Below are 21,503 nucleotides of genomic sequence, written 5' to 3'. Positions count from 1 at the left end.
AAGTATTGGCATTTAAATGTTATAACTACATTGGAGAATAGTCAAAAATCTACTTTTAGATGGGGTATTCGATATTTTGTGGTCCTGGAATACTTCTAAAAAAAAAAAGGAAAAAAAAAACATAAAAACCGTTGGTACATGGTGTTGCACTTTAGGAAGGTCTTGTATTCTTAGTTCTTTTTTGGGCAATTTCTTAGTACACAAGAAGTATACCTGGTGATATGATAGGGTAGCACGTATTCCTATAGTTTTCGAAACCCGTAACACTTTTTCCGTCATTGTATTGTGTGTACACTAAGGTGAAATTTGAATTCATATAAAACAACTTGAAAAGAGAACTTCTGGATATTAGGTGTTTGTAATTTGCATGGCTAAACTTTTCTCTGAAACTGTATTCCCCTATATATATATATATATATATATATATATATATATATATATATATATATATATATATATATATATATATATATATACCGGGTGATTCAATAAGAACGTACCAGGCCTATATCGCAGCTAATACTGCACGTAGAGCCTTCAAACAAAAAATTGCATGGCCAAATTGTATGTGTAGAATGCAATAAAAATAGTAACGAGACCAGTGGCGTCTCGTGAATACCTCCAACGGGGGTCAACTTCAAAATTTGCAATGGAAAGTGGTATAATTGTTGGAATCGTTCGAAAGGACATTAAATGTCATGCAACTTTTAGAGGACAAACTTTGTCATATCCTTTCCCATTTAGCCGCTAGAGGCGTTGTTGCAGACTTGTATCTGACTACCCGTAGCAGGCCTTTATCTCAGCTAATAATGCACATAGAGTCGTCAAACAAAAAATTGAACTACCAAATCGTATGTGTAGAATGCAATAAAAATAGTAGCGACACCAGTGGAGTATCGTGAATATCTCCAACGGGGGTCATCTGCAAAATTTGACATGGAAACAGGGGTTGGTGGTGCCTCCATTGAAACAAGCGCACAATCGGAGAAACGTCGAGAGGAAACACTTTGGCATATTTCTTCCTCGTCGGCAGCAACACGGTCGCATTACTAGGTGAAAGTCAAATGGTGTGAGGGTGTTTCCTCTCGACGTTTCTCCTATTGTGCGCTTGTTTCAATGGAGGCACAACTAATCCCTGTTTCCATGACAAATTTTGCAGATGATCCCCGTTGGAGGTATTCACGAGACGCCATTGGTCTCGCTACTATTTTTTTATTGTATTCTACACATACGATTTGGTAATGCAATTTTTTGTTTGAAGGCTCTACGTGCAGTATTAGCTGCGATATAGGCCTGGTACGTTCTTATTGAATCACCCGGTATATACAGTAGCGTACGCAGGAATTTATTTCGGGAGGGGGTCCGGACCCCCAAACCCACCCCCTGCGTATGTCCCTGTATATATATATATACATATATATAGTAGAACCCCTCTAATCCGTTCCCTTTGGGACTGGGGGTGTGGTCGGAACGCAAAAGAGTTCGGATTATAAGAAAATACAGAAAAATACAGTAAAATAAACAATCTCTAAACTCAAAAATGACTATATTGCTCTGTACAGTAAAAACAAACGAACACTAAGCACTAAAAACTGCACAGTACAGTACAGAAAACACCCACAACAAAAGAAACGATACTAGAGATAAAGGAGCACTAAACCGAATGTTCGGTAGCAGCAAATAAACAACAATGGGTCTCGTGAGTCACCGATGTGTCGGGACAAGATCAGCTCACGCACGGTGGGATGAACCGGATTGGCAGACCAGCCGAGGGCGTCGAGGGGGGTTCTACTATATATATCAGGTTACAAAACTAAATCAAACATTATAATAAAACTGTGTATTATTTATTTAGTATTACATTCCAGAGCTGTTTATAATCTCATTAAAGAAGTCCACTATTTTGTAAGGTAACAAGACTAGCTAGAGCGTTTGTAAATCCCGCATTGTAGCCACAAGCAACTTCATTGTGGACATAGTCATCTCTTATATCTTCGTATTCATCATTTACATTAGGACCACCAACTAAAGCACCATAGAGAATATGCCCATTGGGATCAGGACTGCACAGCTGTTTTGTATCACATGGGTTTGGTAGATCTGGACAAGAGCTGAAATTCAGAAGGAAACAAAATAAGTACAACTTAAAAGTTTATAATAAATTATAAATATATATCTCAAACATGCAAATATTTTTCTAAACACAAAATTATAAAGTCCTTCATTCCTATTTATATGCCTTTTTCCGTCACTTTTTCAAATAAGCAATAGTGTAAACTTCAGCAATCTCAGGTCAGCTATCTCTCGAATAGTTTGGCGCAACTTTTCACCCGTCCCTATCCTGATCCATCTCTTTCCATTTTTTTGAAGCTTTCCTATCTTGTATGTGGTCCGTTTATTTCAATCGCAATCTTCCTCTAGGTATTTTCATTCTGCAATTCCTTCTATAGTTACTAACTTGATTCCTCCATGTCTCATAAAGTGTCCAATCATCCTATCTCGTCTTCTCGAAATATTCTCCAGTAAAGTCCTTCTTTACCACTTTTCCAGTACTCTCTCATTTCATACCTTCTCCGCCTAAGTTTCAACATTCTCATATAGTACAATATTTCAAATTCTTCCATTCTCCATTTTTCTTCTTCTAGTTTCAATCTTTCATATCCATACACTTCCCTACATATACTTTCGTCAACAATTTCTTCAGTTCTATGCCGATGTTTCCGGTTAGAAGGTCCTGTTTTTTTTTTTTTCCAAATTTCTTCTTCGCCTGAGATATTTTGGATTTTACATTTTGTTTGCATCTGTTATCGTTCGTTATTTTGCTCCCTAAATAACATAATTCTTGTACTTCTTCCACAAGTAACCTATTTTTATCTTTACTTTTCCTGTTATTTCTTTTGTGTGCATCTCGTAACTTTTGTTTTGCTCTGGTTTATCTACTTGTTGCATACCGTTTAGATCTGTCTCTTTTCTCACTGTCTGCCAACATTACGATATTGCCCCTAAGTCTAAGTGTGTGTGTTTTCTGCCCATGAACAGTGTGTTCCTATGCTCTGAGTGTTCTTGAGTTTTTTGTTGTTCCTTCAATATAAAGATTTTTTAAAAAATGATGACAATGAGCATCCTTGTTTAACCCTTTTCTGAATTGCTACTTCTCTTCTCTCACTTTCCAGATCCACAAATACTACATACGTTGCTCTTCGCACTCGAATTCTTTCTTCTAGTAACCCTCTTAATACAAGTATTGTATCCCTCATTAAGGTTTTCTTTCTGAATCCAACTGGTCATCTGCTAGTACCTAGTTTATCTGGGATTACAACCTTCTAGAGATTACTTTTATCAAGGTTTCTGAAGCATATGTAAGCAAGTTTATCGTTCTGTGATTGTTGCATTTTTCATTATCTACTGCTTTCGGTACTGCCGCCTTTCGACTTCTTGGTCCTCCCAAAATTTGCGGAGCCAAGTTCTTTTGTAGTATGGAGTTGTACGTTTATTGCTCTACCCATTTGAGATAACTCAGTTCTAAAAATCGCCAGTCCTAGTAAGCTGCTTTGTGTGCAATGTATGAAATACTACAAATTAGAATAGCAATTATATGTCTATTATAAAATTACTTTTTTAATCAGTTCTTCACAAAAAAAAACCTATCTGTGATATTACTCCACAGTATATAATTTCTAAAGAATTGTTGCTGTTTTTTAGACTCAAAACTTTTATAAACCAAACATGTTTAGGAAATTATGTTGTGTAGTTTCAATATTATTATTTACTTAAATTATATTAGTATTATGTAATGTATTTTTATTTATAAAAAGTAGCAAATCGTTATAAAATTCAATAACCAGTCTTATGTTTCTGATATCTACATTTAGTCATGTAATTGATTTCTTACTAACAATCTATCTTTTCCCCATACATCATTCCAGTAAACTTTATGAAATACACAAATCAGTACAAAGAAAGTGTATTATTAGAAGTTTAATACTTCAATACTTAATGAGAAACAAAGTATACGACAAATAAACTTTGGACTGATATTAAATGAAAGGCGAAATGTAAAATATACAAATCGTTTAACTTTTTAGAGGCGGGCGTGGCATACAAACACAAAACCGGTCGTTCCGTTTATGACGAGTGGTATATAAACAAAACATCTGGACAAGAAGGACGAGTGTTGTTTATAAGGGTCATTTGCATTTAATTTGCCAAGTAGTTATTCCAATCATAGGCTTATATGGCTTTTAGGGCGTCCTTATTGTTCTATTTTTTTTGCGTCTTAAAAAAAACATGTATTTGAAATAGCCATCCCTATTTGTCAAGTAAATCATTCTATGTATTACAATATAATAAATCTTCTCTTTGAAAATTGTTTTCATTTTTATTTTATCTTTTTCTTGTTTCTTCTTCTTTTTGGATCTTTGAAGAAATACTCATTTAAAATAGCCTTCTCTAAAGGGTTAATGCTATTCGGAGTATTACTTGTGTCATCTGAAAGCGTTGATGTTATATCTTCTTATCTCTGGCTATCGATATTATTTTAGAGTGAGTTTGTCAGAATTAATTAACAATCTTCAGTTGTTAAGAATCCTCTGATGTGTAAGAATTGAAAACCAACTGAAACGGTTTCAAACAGCACCTAATAAATTACATATATCATTGAAATGTATTATTATTATTATTATTTTGTCTTTTGATTTTCTTATTTGAATGAAATTTCCAGTGTTTAACTTACGCTGGTCTATGATGATAGTGAGTTGGCGGATTTTCTCCGTATCCAACAACGTAACTTCGTCCTGCGTCTCCTAGAGCGTAGTCAACTTGCTGCTTAGCAAAATCTCTGTAAATCTCTGGATTTATTCCAAGGTTGGCTACCTACAGTAAACGAATAGTAAAACTGTTTTAAACAATTCACTTTTTGAACAATTCACTTATTGTTTCTTGATATTTTTTTTAAAATAAAGTATACATTTATTATTCTTTCATTGTCCACAACATAAATTTAATAGTAAGATTATCCATTAACTCACTCCGTATTGGCTGAAATTGACAATGAATACAATTAAAGGTCTAACATTGCAAAATTTAAACAAGTGAATTTCGTTTCATGTCGTGGAGCTATAATAGTTTTAAACTATGGTGATTCAGCATAGTGAACGGAAGTGATTGATCCAGCTGTTCTGACTTTTAAAGGAGGAAAAGGAGATAAAGCCTACGTTTGAGACTTAAAATAAACATAAAAAATCATTTCTTACTTTATCTTACTGTGTTTGCTCTATAGAAAATAGATTGAACGTTTACGACTATGTTCCCTGCTTGTCCTTCTTCCACTTCTGAAACTAAAAGGGACCGCGGTGGCTCAGTGGAAGAGCGTTCACCTCTTGTGTGTGGGTTCCCTGGTTCGAGCTCGTGCCAAGTAGATATTGTGGTAGACAGTGTGCGTAGGTTTTCTCGGGGTTCTCCCGTTTCTTCCCACTTTCTTCATTTTACCATTTCATTCATTTCTCATCATCAACGTCTCCTTTAGCCTAGCTGGCATAACCGTGTGACGAAAAATTTAAAGATTTCATTTCAATACTGAAACTAAAAGTACATTTCAGTAGAGGAATAAGGGGGGGGGGGAGGAACCCACATTTCCAAAGTTCAATCCATAAAAAAGAAAAGAAGTTCCTTGTTACCGATTATCATTTTTTCACTCTTTAGGGATCCCATATTGAAACTGCATTTGGTTAAATATACTACTCCCAGACATAGTAGTTCTATAAGATAGTTATACACATCTGTTTTGGAAGTTTAAAGAATGAAATTTCGGAAGGTTATTTCCATTCGCTTTGTTTTCTCTAAGAAACCTACATAAGATAAGGAGCAATTGCTCTTGCATCTATTAGAACTGATTTTTAGCTTATTGAAGTAAGACCTTCCATTATTAATTATTTACGAACTATTATGTGCACTTGACGAATAAAAGTTTCTATTCTGTTCATGATGTAAATACTAATATTAATGTTCTGTCTGTAGACATGCTAACCAAGAAATAAGTACGAGTAACTTGCTACTTACAGTTTCAATAGCCAGCAAAGCGTCTTGAAAGAAAATAATTGACTTTTGCAATGTAAGTTACCTTGCAATGAAATATATCATAATCATACTGGTTGACACTAGAAAATGATTGAACAATGGCCTTATTTGATAACATTACTTACTTCTAGGCAAATGAAGGCGGTGGTAGTAGCGTAGGTCAGCGATCCCCATTCAGCTACAAAGATCATTCCCTTTGGAGTTCTCTGTTGGTCGTTCACCATGTAATCACAAAATTCCTGGGATCTGTTTAGATACCTCTCTTCTCCAGTTATTTGAGCTAAAAGAACCTTATGAGATAATAAGGGGAGTTGTCAAATTTGATTTCAAGAAAACACAAGACTAGATTTTAAAAATATACTGATGTATTTTAAACTTCTGTCTACCTCTCAGTGACAATTTCACTTTTATGAAACAATGTAAATGTTGTACAATTACATTAATTAAGCATTGGATCATGCTAATTTGCATGGATTTGAAAAGAATCACTTCATGCCATATATGTTGGGATATGGTATACTGACTCTCAAAGCCGCACAGTCAAATCCAGTTTCTTCCATATAACGGTAAACACTGGCATGTATCTAGAAATCCTCACCTACCATTGTGGATTAGGCGTGAACGTCTGAATACTACTATTGGATATTTTCAACAAGATGGAGCGACATGTCAGACTTGAAAGAGATCATGGCTCTAAGCTCCAATCGAGATTTTTCCCTGCCGTGTCATCTTGAATGGACTGTGGACCATGGTTGCTTTTAATTACAAGGCCACCATAATTTCTTCCTGAATGTTATGTTGAAGTATGCAATATATTGGTTCTAACTTGACTTTTGTGGCACACTCTTCGCCAAATTGAATTTGTGATTTCCTAAGAGCTAGTAGAAATCTTTGACCACAAGGACCGTTGCATTTAAAAGTGTCTGAATACCAACAGTGACCATTGTTAACTCCTCATGTGCTAACTAGTTGATTCATAGAGCAAGATAAATCCAACTATAATTTATTTTCCATGCATTTTTTATTTCTCGTGTTATCGAGAAAAAACAGGGAGAACAGTGGATAACCTGTATCATAGGTTATTCACTATCATTGCAATTATGTATGGTGATTTAAGTCACCTTAAGAGCAACTTTGGTAAAAAAAAAAAAGAAAGAAAAAAAAAGTTAATACTTCAAATAGTAGCGTTCAAAATTACTACTTTCAATTTGTCAAGATATTTCAATTCTCTATAGGTATTATTTTTAAGCAAGGAGAAGGATGTTCTCCTATTTGTATTTCCCAAACAGACCATGTAATTTGTTCCAAATATGTTTGAAGCATATTTGGTGAAAGACAGATTTCAGGTGTCCCCAAAATATAAGACATACTATCGTGCCTCCAGTTACAAACATTTGTAAACTTTACTCTTCTATCAAACTATTAGCGATAATTGTTTGAAGACTTGACTTGTGAATCTACTTTTACTTTACTTAAGTTTATTCAGCTATACTAGGCATTTGCAAGTTAACACTAGTAACTCAGACGGGATATGAATTACCGACTAAGGAAAAGTCAATATGTATTGAATTTCTGTTGTTTTAACTATTGATATAAAATGTCTCAAAATGCATAACGATTCACAAAGAGAGAAAGAGCCAACATTTTATTTCTACAAATCACTGAGAATGACTCAAAGACGTAATGTTTTAAATACTAACATAAAAAACACAGAAACCAATTAAGATTGAATTTCCATGACATCCTAATTTATGGAAATAACAATGGTTTGCTTCAAGAACACCTGAATACAAAGACTCCCAATCTCTCTACTTACTACTAAAACGTGGCTAAAGGTGTGTGTGTGTGTCATCGTTAGGAAAATACAATCAAAAAGTAAGATATAATTTGCTAGTTGACTGTATATTGCTACATACAGTACATAAATAATTATGCTTGAATATCTTCCAGCAAAATAAATACTTTCAATTATTATTGGTAATGGACGATAATGGATTTATAAATGGACTAGCCTTTGGCTAGCCTGGGACTCCGGCCCTAGACCCCCGAGTCTGCTCGGCCTACGACCTCACATGTCTTATCTATCGGCCTTTGCATCAACAGTGAATTTCGTGAACTTGCTCTTCATTTTTCCTGAATCTGCCCATCCGAGGGCTTCGCCCCCACACACTGTTGCTAGGCCTACGGCCTCGCACCCCTTGAACCCACAATTGTATCGTTTCTTTTTCTATTTCAATTATCTAAAACATAAGATTTTGTATCCTAAGAAAACGCCCATTTAAATAGCATGGGAATTTCTTCATCCCGTTTAGACCCCTAAAAATTTAAAATATTCACTTTTGACAATTTTCCTGTCGGTTAGTCCTGGAAGGCTACAATCATACAAATTTCATCATTCTAATCCTGCCGGAAGTGCCTAAACATTTTGTGGTGTAGAAGACGTCCCATATAAATAACATCGGAAAGATTTTTCAGTTCCTCATAAAACCACTCTACGGTTGGAATTTTTTATTTCTAATGATTTACTTAGGTAATGATAACAAAAACGTACAAGCATACCGAATTTCAAGTTTTTATTCCAATTCTAAGTACCTAAAAACATGAGATTATAAGTAAAAAAAAAAAGTCCCATTTAAATAACATAGGGAAATTCTTCATTCCCTCTTTAGACCCCTAAAAGTTAAAAATATTCACTTTTGGCAATTTTCCTGTGGGTTAGTTCCGGAAAGCTACAATCATGCCAAATTTAATCATTGCAGCCCTACAGAAGTGTTCAATAATTTATGTCAGCTCATGTAGTATTATATATAGTTAAGATTTATAAACGATACGGTAGCTCAGAAGCTTCATAAATTTGGCGATCACTGCTATAAAATATCGCACGAACCATACTATTACTATCATCGAGTGTCAGAACGAAGAGTTATATGAGGGTAAATTTTAGTGTCAGTTTTACTTAATAAGTGGCATGCTTCTTGTAAGTATCAATTTCAAAACCTACGCATGGAGTTTTAACGCATGTATGTAATTTTATTCAGCTTCATATGATGTACGTATTGGAAAGAATATATATTATTATTTTTTTGCTGATACATTATTTCCATGAAAGTATCTCCAAAATACCACAAGAATGAAACCGAATTTTACCTTGTTATGAAATGAACTATTTGTCTATAAAGTTTGTTGAATAAACTATAATATATAACTGTTACCTGTATGCCATTCACTTTACTGTCAACAGTAACTACTCCCGGCCTGTAGTCGAGTTCATATTGGTCATAGAGTTGTTCAGCAGTGTCCAAGTAAGTCTGGTTATTAGTAGCCTTGTTAAGCCAAATAGCTCCCCATACCAGTTCATCTTCAAAACCAGACGTTCTGAAAATATTAACTTAATAATATTAGTCTTAATTTGTACTTATTATTAATACACAAGACATTATGTTCGACTAATTGTATATTTCATAAAATTAGTGACATAATTTGACACAAATGTTCTTATTTTCTTACTGAAGATTATAACTCAATGACAAACAAAGAAATTTCAATAACATTTTCTTTTAAGTATAAAGATGGTTTGTTTTGCTTTAGTATTTTAATAACATTAGATGACAACTATGTTTTGAGGAATTTTCAAAACTGATAGTTGCAACTGCAAATGACATTTTTAGTCTTACGTCGCAACGAGGAGCCCTTTAAGTTAAAGAACAAGAATGGTTAATGAAAGTGAGTGCTTATGGAAGACCTAGTGTAATGAGAATGCGGGAGGAAACGGGAAAACCTCCAAAAAACTCATGAATACGATGTTGTCCACCACAAACTCACATTGTTTTTGATTGAATCAGGGATCGTTTGCACCAGAGGTGAACGTCCCAGCACTAAGGCACAGTATGGATTTATAAAATACTGCTGGTGAAAATTAGACCTAATCTGGACAGCTTTCATGATTGATCATTCAAATATCACTGAATTCGATATACAGAGTGGCCCAAAAGTAGGTATGCAGAACAGTATCGATCAAGTATGACATTTTAATTTATTAAGATCATGAATTTATTTGCTTTGGTTTGTTTCGAGCTTAAGATACAAATAAAAATAAATTAAGAATAGATAAGGAAGAAACTAAGTCAATACCTATATGGATAACAATAAGTAAATGATATAAAATGTAATGACCGATCAGTACGGGACTGTATACCTACTTCTGGGACACTGTATATTCAATAATCAGTACTCGAGAGCTTTCCAAGTGCTGAATTCGGCGAATGTTTCCATAGTAGAAAACTGCAACGGATTACTGTACTCATGACTTCCTCCATTCGTAATGAAGAGTTTGAATAATCTGTCAGTGTAGTTTTACTGAGCGTTTTCCTCATTCCCTTCAAACGAATGTCGGGATGGTACTTCTTAAAATACTGTATATACCGTATATCTACTGGTCAATTTCTCTTCAAAAGTTCCTTACTATTCTTTGCTGTTACTTCCCTGCGTAGAAAGGCAATATCACTTATCTGGAACTATATGAATGAACTTCTAAAAAAAAGTTTTGGTGATTATAGTTTCTGTAGATAGAATGACGGTATATACTGAAAGGTCAATAAAGATACTAGTAACTTACCCATAGAAATCTGCAGCATTTGTGATTGAGTCCGTGTATTTCGCTTGGAAATTAAGCGCAAATTCATAGAGTTGTTCAGCACGGACTACAAGATCATCTGCGTAGGTGCTGTTTACATCTCGGAAAATAATCGAGGTAGCAGCCATAGCGGCAGCAGTTTCAGCAGCAAGGTCAGAACCTTTAGAAAAGAAGTGCGAGTTAATAGCAAGTTCCAATACTAGGTTAAAAGGTTTCTGTGAGGTACAAACTATCATTTTCCACCGAAATCCAGTTGAAAGGAAGACTAAAGTAAGAACCTAAAATTAGTTGTGCATAGGAACATAATGTCCAATTCTAAAGTTAAGTTAGAAACAAAAGATACAAACGACATGGCATAAATTTATTTTATTTACATTGTCTCCGTTAGTAGAGACACAGTTCTGCCATTGAATGACAAGTGCTTGATTTGTAGTTGAAAATAAATATAAGTTACGGGATTCGAAAAAGTAATGGAGCGTACTTTTAGTCTCCTTTCGGTTTCGGAGCTGTATTTTTCAGATAATTACTCAGGTGTACGAAAATTGAAAAATCGGTAAATGTAAATTGGGCCTGGAAGCTAGATATTGGGGGTTACAAGTTTTGTGTAGTGTATTTTCTCTTTGACTATTTGAGGTGTGAAGTTCATCTTGTCATGCAGTAGAAGAGGTCATTTTTATCTTCATTAAAGATGAGTATTTGAAAAGCAAATTCTGACACAATACGTTAATTTCGATGCATCATGTAGTTCAAGAATAAGAAACTCATTTAAGTATTTAAAATACATGTGAAAGAGGTTACACTATTTTGTTGCACCAGAACACGAACTTTCTTGACATCCTTAACAAAGGCTAATCCCTTCTGTCTATTTGATTTATTGATGTATGACTTCATTGAGAACTAGAGCTGGGACCTCTATTTGATTTATTGATATATTGGGAACTAGAGCGTACTATCTGGAATTATGCAAAAATGGATAAGTTGGTTGATAAGTAATTTTTGAGGTCCACTTACTTCTTACAATATTTATTTATCAATGATACAATTACTGAGGAAGCTACTATTGGATTCTTATTCACAATTCTAAATAGTTGCCTCTACTCCCTAAGGATAAGCTTCTGTGGTCGTTTCACCTCGAACCATTCACATTATAACAACTTCTTTGCATCCATTTGCAATTTCAGCAAATTATTTCTCTTTGTCGTATTGGTTTACGATGAGCTTTATTTCCTCAAGAATGCTTCTTTTCCTTTCTATTCTATTATACACAAACACACACTTGTTCAATATCTTGTGTCAATTTCTTAAACACGAACCACTGTATACTCATTCAGTGCAACTCAAGATAGTAACGGTAATATTTTGTTGGGCTTCTTACATTTATCTTCTGCTGTATGAATAATTACGTATTTCTTTCAAAATTGCGCTTACACTGCATTGGTATATGAGCATTAGATCAAAGCTTTATAAAAGTTGAACATAAAAATATGGAATTATCTTATTTTACAAACATTGATGTGAAATAACTCATTTACTACATTACAATGTAGACATTTTAGACGAACTATGTAGTATCTGAAGCATACGATGCCAGTAAAAGTGTTATGTCTTTTCACACATGTTCTGTTGCCAGTTTCTGTGGAATGTGTGAATCAACTAGAGACATGTTTTAGGCTACACAAGGATATCTTTGTTCTGCCGAGAAACCAACCAACAAACAAAAAAGCATAAATAAGTACAATTTCTTCAAAAGTTTGCGGAATGTGATTACATAAAGAGCTCATATTGTGACGATTTGCTAGCTGTTTATAAAATGTCCTCTTATAAAGATGACAAATGTGTATCTTTTAAATTTAAAAAATAAATAAATTTATATTTTTTCGCAACGCTTAAAAACTTAATACCTTTACTTTCAAAAATTCTCTAAGGAACTAGAGTTACTTTTTCTAATAGGGGTTTCCAAGTTCAAAAAAGAAGTTTTTAAACTTTTAAATAACCATAACATATATTAACCTAGTAGTTAGGATGTATATCTATCTATATGTCTGAAAAGATAATATTGATATATTGCTGAATTCATATTAGATCAAAGATCAGAATTCTTTAAATATTTGTGGCGTATTCATTCTATTATGTAAACACTACACAATTATTTTCTTACGAATATTCGTGAACTAGAGCTCCTTCGTGGCTAAGCGGTTAGCGTACGCACCTTTGGCTTGGGAGATCCGGGTTCGATTCCCGGTGGGAGCTCATGTGGTTCGGATTCCACGTTAATCAGTAGGTCCATCTCTCATATAGCCTCGCTGCTAAATGGGACGTTACACTCAACTCAACAACAACAAAAACATTCGTGAACTATACTATTGTAAATTCAATAAAATCTATAAAAAAAAATCATTGAAATAATATGAAGACATCGGCGGAAAATAATGGTACCTCACACTGACATGATTTTGAGATACACGCCTTTAAACGTTTGGGTACGTATAGTGACACTATTGAGAAACCTGTAAGGAATTGGCCATATCTCTGTCACCTGTTGACCAAACTCGGTAATTCTTCGAGGGATAATGATTTCACGATTTTGAGAGTTATCATTATTTCCTCCCGAGATCATTATATACGTGGTAGAACATACAGTGATTATAGAGTGAGAGAAAAGTTTTACGAAAAGTTTGACTAAAATAATGAATTAGAATTAGTTTTAAGGACAGTCCATATATTTTATTTTGTTTTAATTTTTCCCGAGCTCTGAGCAATGATTTCGAAGCTTAACATTATTAATATTTGCTAAATCTCAAATCTCTGAAGATAGGAAAAATATGATTGGCTTGATCAAAATGAGTTCATATATTAAATCTGTTGCTAAACTGATTTGCATATGAATTCTTTTATTTTAAAACTTTAAACAATTTTCCACTTTGAAATTTTGAAGTGTTTCGTTTCCACTGTACACAACATTATATTATATAAGAGTTAAAAAAGAATGGAGATATCTCATGCATAGAATAACAAACATCCATAATACGATGCAGGACATGCATTTTGTCGTCTGCATTTAATACTATCTGAGAATAGACTTACTGGTCGAACAACTAACGAGGAAGGTCCATAAACCGTGAGAGTTGAATTTTGATGAAAATTTGTGACAAGATTCAGTTCGAGTTGCTAAGTAACGTAGTAATAGTCACTCGATGCGCAAATGCTTCGTTGAGCTGCTACACCGACGCCATCTTGAAATCCTGTAGGCAGTGTCCAACAATACCCTTTTAGCACAAAAATGAAAAAGCTTTTGATATATCTGACTTCAGTATTGTGAACCAAGGTAAATCATCTATATGTGAGAGTACTTCCAGTGCATGACCGCCATCTTGAAAGGCGCCATATTAAATCGCCGTCAAATATGATAAATGGCAAGGAAGTCATATGGGGTATCAAATAGCACTGAAATTTACTCCTGAATTCATTTCCGTAACCAAAATTTAGATATCTGTTTTCACTTCCGAGTTAAGATCTCTCTCGCTCACAGGAACATATAAAAACTGTGCGAGTTAAAATTGTTTCATGAAACACGGTCGTGCGAGCACTTGCATGATTTTAACTAATGCAGTAGTTAATGCAGTACAATAGCAACTATACCAATCAGATCTTGAGACTAGTAAGAGAACTCGTTAATTAAATTGAAATTTCTGTAGTGAAAAATGGAATATCAGCATGCTACAAGTTATACCTATTTCAAAGTGCGTTGGAATAGACGTTGGTCGATGAAACACATGCCTAATAGTACTGACAAGCAGAGAATACCAAAGAAAATGCATTCTGTTGTGTATCATCAATTTTGTGCACCAGTCCTAAAGGACATGCTTGCTTATGCATGGCAGAAATGTGAGTACGTAACAGGAGCAATAGTTGGTTCATTTACAAATGTTCTGAAGACTAGTAGAAAATAGTGTCTGTGGTCATAAAGATTGTGACGAAAGTGCATTTGTTAAGTGTTTGCACTACGTTTTGGATCTACATCATCACAATTGAAGAGCAAAAGGTTAGTAGGTTAATATTTGCTTATGTGCAATAGTTTATATTATTTTTCTAATATTTTTGTATTAATTTTCTAATAACTTCAAGACAGATTCTTTAAAACCATATGTTCCGTTACACCTAACTTGTATTACAGCATTTAAATGCTATGCATAATCGCAACACACACAGACTCATACATATATAGCGATTTTGAAATATGTATAATTTGTTACAGTGCTGCTATTCCATTTTTCACTACAGGCATTTCAATTTAATTAACGATATCTCTCACTAGTCTTAAGATCTGATTGGTATAGTGGCTATTGTAGATCAAAAACTACTATTGCATTAGTTAAAATCATGCAAGTGTTTGCACGACCGCATTTCATATCACAAATTTTACTTGCTCAGTTTTTGTATGTTCCTGTGAGCGAGAGAGATCTTAACTCTGAAGTGAAAACAGATATCTGAACTTTGATTACGGAAATGAATTCAGGAGTAAATTCCAGTGCTATTTGATACCCCACATGACCCCCTTGTCGTTTATCATATTTGACGACGATTCAATATGGCGCCTTTCAAGATGGCGGGCATGCACTGGAAGTGCTCTCACATATAGATGATTTACCTTGGTTTACAATACTGAAGTCAGATATATCAAAAGCTTTTTCATTTTTGTGCTAAAAGGGTATTCTTGGACATTGCCTACAGGATTTCAAGATGGCGTCGGTGTAGCAGCTCAACGAAGCATTTGCGCATCGAGTGACTATTACTACGTTACTTAGCAACTCGAACTGAATCTTGTCACAAATTTTCATCAAAATTCAACTCTCACGGTTTATGGACTTCCTCGTAAGTATGATCCAAGTAATTTTATTTTACCTGGGTGTTCCTCATCAATTTTGAAAGCTGGTCGTGCCATAGTCATTTCTTCTGGTCGTCCCCAATATGCGTGGTCACTGGTTCCATTACCAACTTGGCCATAGAGAACATGAGGAGCGACGTGACATTTGATGAAATAATCCGTGCCCCATTTCAAAGCGTCCATTGCATATCCAAGTTGCTCTATGAAAAGGAGCAATTATTACTCAAAATACACAGAATTTCAAAATAACCATTGGAATTTGACCTTATGTAATTTTGTTTCGTCAGACATGCTACTAGACGAATCAGTGAAGTTGTGATCAATTATATTACTAACATGAGTATTGGCATATGGTTAAAATATAAGTAATAGTTCTGTGAAATTGTACTAAATGCAAATGAAAATATAAGAATGTGCTCTTAGTTCAAATAATGGCGAGTTCATAACTAAATATTCTTGTATAACTTACATTTAGGTCGAACAAATCAATAATATATTTCAATAATATTTATATTTTCAAATTATAACTGTTCCCAATTTTGCTAGTTTATGTTTTAAATTTTGATTGTAATGTATTCGTACCTTCTATTCATAAAAATAAGTAACAAGAAATTTTGGAAAACCAAAAATGGATTAAAAGTTTTCGACCTCGACCAATCATTAGTTTTTGGATCAGGGGCCACAAAATTTTTGAACTACTTCTAAATCGAGTTTTCATATCATACTGAGTTAACTGATAGCTTGGATTCGGCGACACTATTATGTAGTTCTCAGATACAAGGCCTATAAGAAAATTTTTGATTGAAATATATTTCATATTTGATCGAAATATATCGGATCTTTCGATCCAAAAAGAATTAACGTGATTCCTTTCTGATAGATATTTGGGTCTTGAAATCTTATTAAGAAGGACCTTTACATTGCTTTAATGATACAGGTATGGGCCAGAATATCGAAAATTGTCGAATATCGGAAAAATATTTGTATGATTATTGTAACAGTTCATATTTTAATTTAAATTTTTACGTAGGCCTACAAATAGTACTTCAATAATAGAAATGTTGATAATAAAAACATTATTATTATTATTATTATTATTATTATTATTATTATTATTATTATTATTATTATTATTAAGCATTCTGACTGTTGGCAAGTCCTGGGACTAATGATTTTTTGTTAGGTTCCGGCCTGGAAATGTTTCTTTCACGTTCCTTGATCTTCAACTTCCTCTATTAACTCCAAATATTTTCTTCTACTTTTTCACATCATCGGTTAGTTGTGTTCTTTTCCTACTTCTCGCTTTCATTCCATCTTTCCCACTAAGGCGGCTTGAAGAAGGCAATTTCTTTGCAAGATGTGTTTAATCCAATTGGCATTTCTATGAAGGGTGCTAGCTAAAAAGTCCTCTTCTCTCCTACCCGTTCTAAAACAACTTTGTTTGTTACCTTCTCAGTCCATTTTATCTTAATATTCCTCCTGTATCACATTTTTGAAGCTCTCTAAATATTTTTTCTAATTTCCATAATGTTCACGATTCTAAACTATATAATCCAATACTGCATATAGAGTACTTGACCAGCTTCTTTCTTAGTTCAATATTAAACCTGCTAGTGAGAAGTGATCTTTTTCGATAAAAAAATGATTTGAATATTTTTATCAATGATATTGAAACCTATTTAATGTTCAGCTTCTTTTGTAGGAATTTAAGTCAGTAGTTCAAAATCAATCGTATTGATTTTATGCTTTACGATGTGAAAAGTTTCGTGATTAAGGAATAGTAATGTTTTATAAACCTTCTTACCTGTGGACTCATAAGCTTCTCTGTTAGAAAGGATGCCCCAGCTGAGAAAAGTAACTGTGTAAGCCATGGGGAAACCAAACTTGACGAGATCACCAGCTAAAAATAGATAGTAAAGGAAGATATTCTTAGAACTATCAAAATGTAAGAAGTATACAATATTTGTAAGTTTGCAAATAAGGAGAGAAAAATGTATTTTTAAAAAATCACTAAAATAAGGTCTTAAATTAATATCCAATTTTCGTCGATTTGTGACAGTTGTATCATCTCCATTTTCATTTAATTTTTAAATAAATCTTTTAAATTCCATTTTGCATATAATTATGAACGTTAGTGAATATCATTTTCATTTTCATTTTTGTGTGTTCAAAGAAGCAAAGAACATTCTTTATTTTCCTTTACTATCCGAGAGTAAGATGTTTACTTTTTTTTTATTCTGTATACCTGTCGTCGCGGCGAGGACAGTTGAAAGACCCTTCTATTGTCTCTTTATACCGCTGCCTAAGCCACATGCGTAAAAGACCACACATACAGAGGACCCTGCGTGAGCCCAAGAAAGGAAAACAAAACAGCTTTTAGCATCTTTTTGTGAAATTGAAAAAAAATAATAAAGTCTGAACACTGAATAAAATCCAAGGGGAAAATAATCTCTGTGAATTTGTCAAAATCATATCATAGACCATATGTCGCCACGCAGTACCAAGATAAAATTTTGACACAGGTCTGGTTCAAAAGCACGCATGAAACTACGAGGCGCCGAATAGACCCCTATAAAAATTTTCTATATTACATGTGAAATCTAAAAAAATCACGTACGTCGGAGAGACGACGCTCGAACACCGTAAATAGGCGGAGACCAAGAAAATAAACATTTAGGACATCAAAATAATCTAACGAATAAGAGAACAGAGACGAAATCGAAGACACCGTTAGAGGCGTATCCAAAAAGATCGACAGGTTAAAAATTCAAAACTCCAGGTCAGTCGTATCCAAGTACATCACCGGGAAACATCATATCACCACAACACAAAAACACACCCGGAACTTACACACACACTACACTGATAATCAAAAGTTAATCAACCGAGAATAATGTGCGGCTAAACTAACCGAAGCCGAGTGTACGGACTTGCAATTTTTCTAAGGCATAGGAACTTACACATTGATCTTCTTCAAATTTATATATATATATATATATATATATATATATATATATATATATATATATATATATATATATATATAAACTTTTAACGCTGCTAATATATATATATTGCGAAACGCTTACAGACATTTTTTTGAGTGACAGAATTTCGCACTTATAAACATATTCACGAGCAATTACAGACAATTAGCAATAACGGATGGCCTACATACTCACCAAAAGCACTTAGACTAGTTTCAATAATACATAATCAGTTTTGAAGTACTATACACAATACTTAAAAACAATAAATACTATTTATCCGTGTAACACTACACTTCTGACACATAGAGTGATGTTGGTGCAGTGTCACGTTTCTGAGTGTTGTTAAGAGTGAAAGTAACCAACAGAAATGGACCAACAGAAGCAAGTCCACTTTGATGGACCAGGAAACGCCCAAGAGCGTCGCCCCTTGCAGTTTAAGAGGAGGACGCAGCAGGAATCGAAGAGAGGAACTCCGGATCCAGGACACTTCTCACGGAAGAAGGAAACCAAGAAACACAGGGACATCTGTATGTATGTGGTCAGCTTAGTGGTGACTACGAAAGTGGTGAGAGCAGTGTGGACGGCGAAAGGTAGGACCCATCCAAATTATTTTTTGTTGATGCTAAAAGGGAAATTTTCGGCATTGAATAAAATGCAAGACGTTCGCGGTATAAAAGTCGGAACTATTTGAAAACTGTAAACGCATTTAAACCGTGTGGAGATAAGATTTTCCAATTCGAACTATAATTACTAAGCATTAGAATTCTTTTTTTTCTTTTCTTTTTGAGCAAGGCTTATTGAAAATAGAGACTTTTTTTTCAATGTTACTCTTACATATATTCTGTGACTTCAGTGAACATGTCGTTGTTTTTATTAAAGAGATAGTAGTTTATGTCATTATTCTATTTGTCAATTAGAATTGTTAAATAATATATAAAGAAAGTTAAATTAAATGTAGATCAAATAACAGGCTGTAGATCTTTAACGACTCGAACTGTGAAATTTGTCATGAAAGAAGTATGTACTTTACCATATTGAAGTTTGTATGAAGTGAAAGTGTATCATCTGCGCTATGGACATGCAATATTAGAAATTTAAGATAATTTAGAACAAGGCGTAATATGTATTCCTAGAAAATATATTCCAAACATTGCTCCAATTGTCCAAAGGTTATTGTGTTTGTAAAGTCATTTTGCAAAAAAGTTAACGGACTGAATGAATCTATTTCAATCTATATGCGAGTAAATCTCTAATAAATAATACTGTAATGTCTCCGCAAAAGTATGTTATGTAAGAGAGCTAAAAGATTAATTAGTAATTATAATATATATGCGACTAGTCTCGCAATTAAGCATTTTCTTGGTTAGACATACGTAATCCGTAAATAAAGCGGAACCAACATTATTTTCAGTCAGGTAGAATGCAGATGGAAAAACACAAAGTAGGCTAAGTAAAGCCGAAATTATTACGTCATTCTGATCCTCTAACAATAGAGCGATCAGAAGTCTATGCGCATAAACTAGACAAATAAATGAAAATGTATGCCATATACAAATCTTATTGATGATACAGAAAAAAATCACGAAAACTCAATATATTCATGTTAAAAATCTCGAGAGACGTCTTTGCATTTACTATTAATATTCATATGTTATTTGATTTTTATGTATGTATGCATGTCTTTACTTATGATTTTTTATATATATCTATGTATGTTTGTGTCTGTTAATTTTCTGCTTGTGCTAATATGTGTATATATATATATAGCTTTTATGCATAATCAAATAGTAATGCTACACTCATTAATTTTATGTATTTGATGATGTATTCTTGTTAGTTAGATAAATGTCGAATTGCATATTTAGTGTACTTATTTTCATTCTCAGTTATTAATTTCAATAATTAGAAATGGTTAGCAGTCAAGCAGTAAGTTTACTTAACTCCTTTAGATCATTCTATGTTTCTTTCATACTTCCCACGAATCTCAAATCAAAGTCATGACTTGTTTTTCGACTTATTTTATTTATTTATTTATTTCAATTTACTTCAACTCATTTCCGCTTACTTCAACTCGTTTCAACTTATTTTTAAATCATCCCAATATTTAGTTTTCACCCAAATAAGATGTAGGTAGTTATATTCAAATTCCGTCAAGCAATATAATATCTTAATTTCGTTATTCTTGGAAAGGTCATTGTCAAAACATATCAGCTGATCAACGTAAACTATATACTTAGCATACAATGTCAAATAATTAGGTATTTTCAAATACAAAATTGTAATTTAACCAGTTTGATATAATATATATGTAAATTATAAAAGCTCTATATAAAATATAAACAATGCAAGATTGCATCTAGCACTGGTTATAAACATCAATTTCATAGTTTGTTTATGTATGTCAAGTTAATGATAACAATTCATTCACTACATAGGTCAAGAAAAAAAGCCCAGATGTAATTTACTTGAATTAATTTCTTTTTGTGTTAAGGCCTTATGCCTTATTCTGAACATTTGCTGTCACAAAACTCAAAATTCAATGTTAATTTTCGGCCTGCTTAATATTAAAAAAAAACAAAAACATTTTCTTGTTGTTGTTTTCGTTTGCTCATTAAAACTTTTATTACATTGTTAACCACAAATTCATAAGCTTTTTCTTTCATAAACAAGTTGTATCCCTAACCTTAAGCATATCTTTGGTTTCCAAGGGATCTGTTAGGCTAATTAAGCAATATAAGCAATTTCTCGATTCTAGTGGGGATTAAACTAATTTTCAGGATTTTCAACTAAAATTTTAAATTCTAGATATTCGTTTATTTTCTGGTATTATTATTATTATTACTATTATTATTCAGTCCACTTGGAAAGTAAAAGTCAGTCTAGTTCGTCCACACAAACCAAACATTAGAGCAAAATTCTC

The 21,503-nt window shown here is 33.5% G+C and overlaps 1 protein-coding gene across 1 annotated transcript in view; it reads right to left on the bottom strand.

Annotated features, from left to right (window-relative positions):
- Window positions 1–1,873: 1,873 nt before the first annotated feature.
- The window catches only part of LOC145679479 (endoglucanase E-4-like), a gene marked incomplete at its 5' end in the record, with an annotated part of 35,546 nt that continues 15,916 nt past the window's right edge, over window positions 1,874–21,503 (bottom strand). The window contains 7 exons of the mRNA XM_081750058.1: window positions 1,874–2,111; window positions 4,733–4,872; window positions 6,201–6,365; window positions 9,288–9,450; window positions 10,691–10,868; window positions 15,611–15,793; window positions 17,398–17,493. Coding sequence (XP_081606184.1) covers window positions 1,886–2,111; window positions 4,733–4,872; window positions 6,201–6,365; window positions 9,288–9,450; window positions 10,691–10,868; window positions 15,611–15,793; window positions 17,398–17,493 — 1,151 coding nt within the window. The remainder of the gene's footprint in view (window positions 2,112–4,732; window positions 4,873–6,200; window positions 6,366–9,287; window positions 9,451–10,690; window positions 10,869–15,610; window positions 15,794–17,397; window positions 17,494–21,503) is intronic.

This window comes from Thermobia domestica, chromosome 2, assembly GCF_964235325.1.
Source record: "Thermobia domestica chromosome 2, izTheDome1.hap1.1, whole genome shotgun sequence".
NCBI lineage: Eukaryota > Metazoa > Arthropoda > Insecta > Zygentoma > Lepismatidae > Thermobia > Thermobia domestica.
Note: the sequence above shows the minus strand (reverse complement) of the source record. Positions and strands in the feature narration are given on the sequence as shown.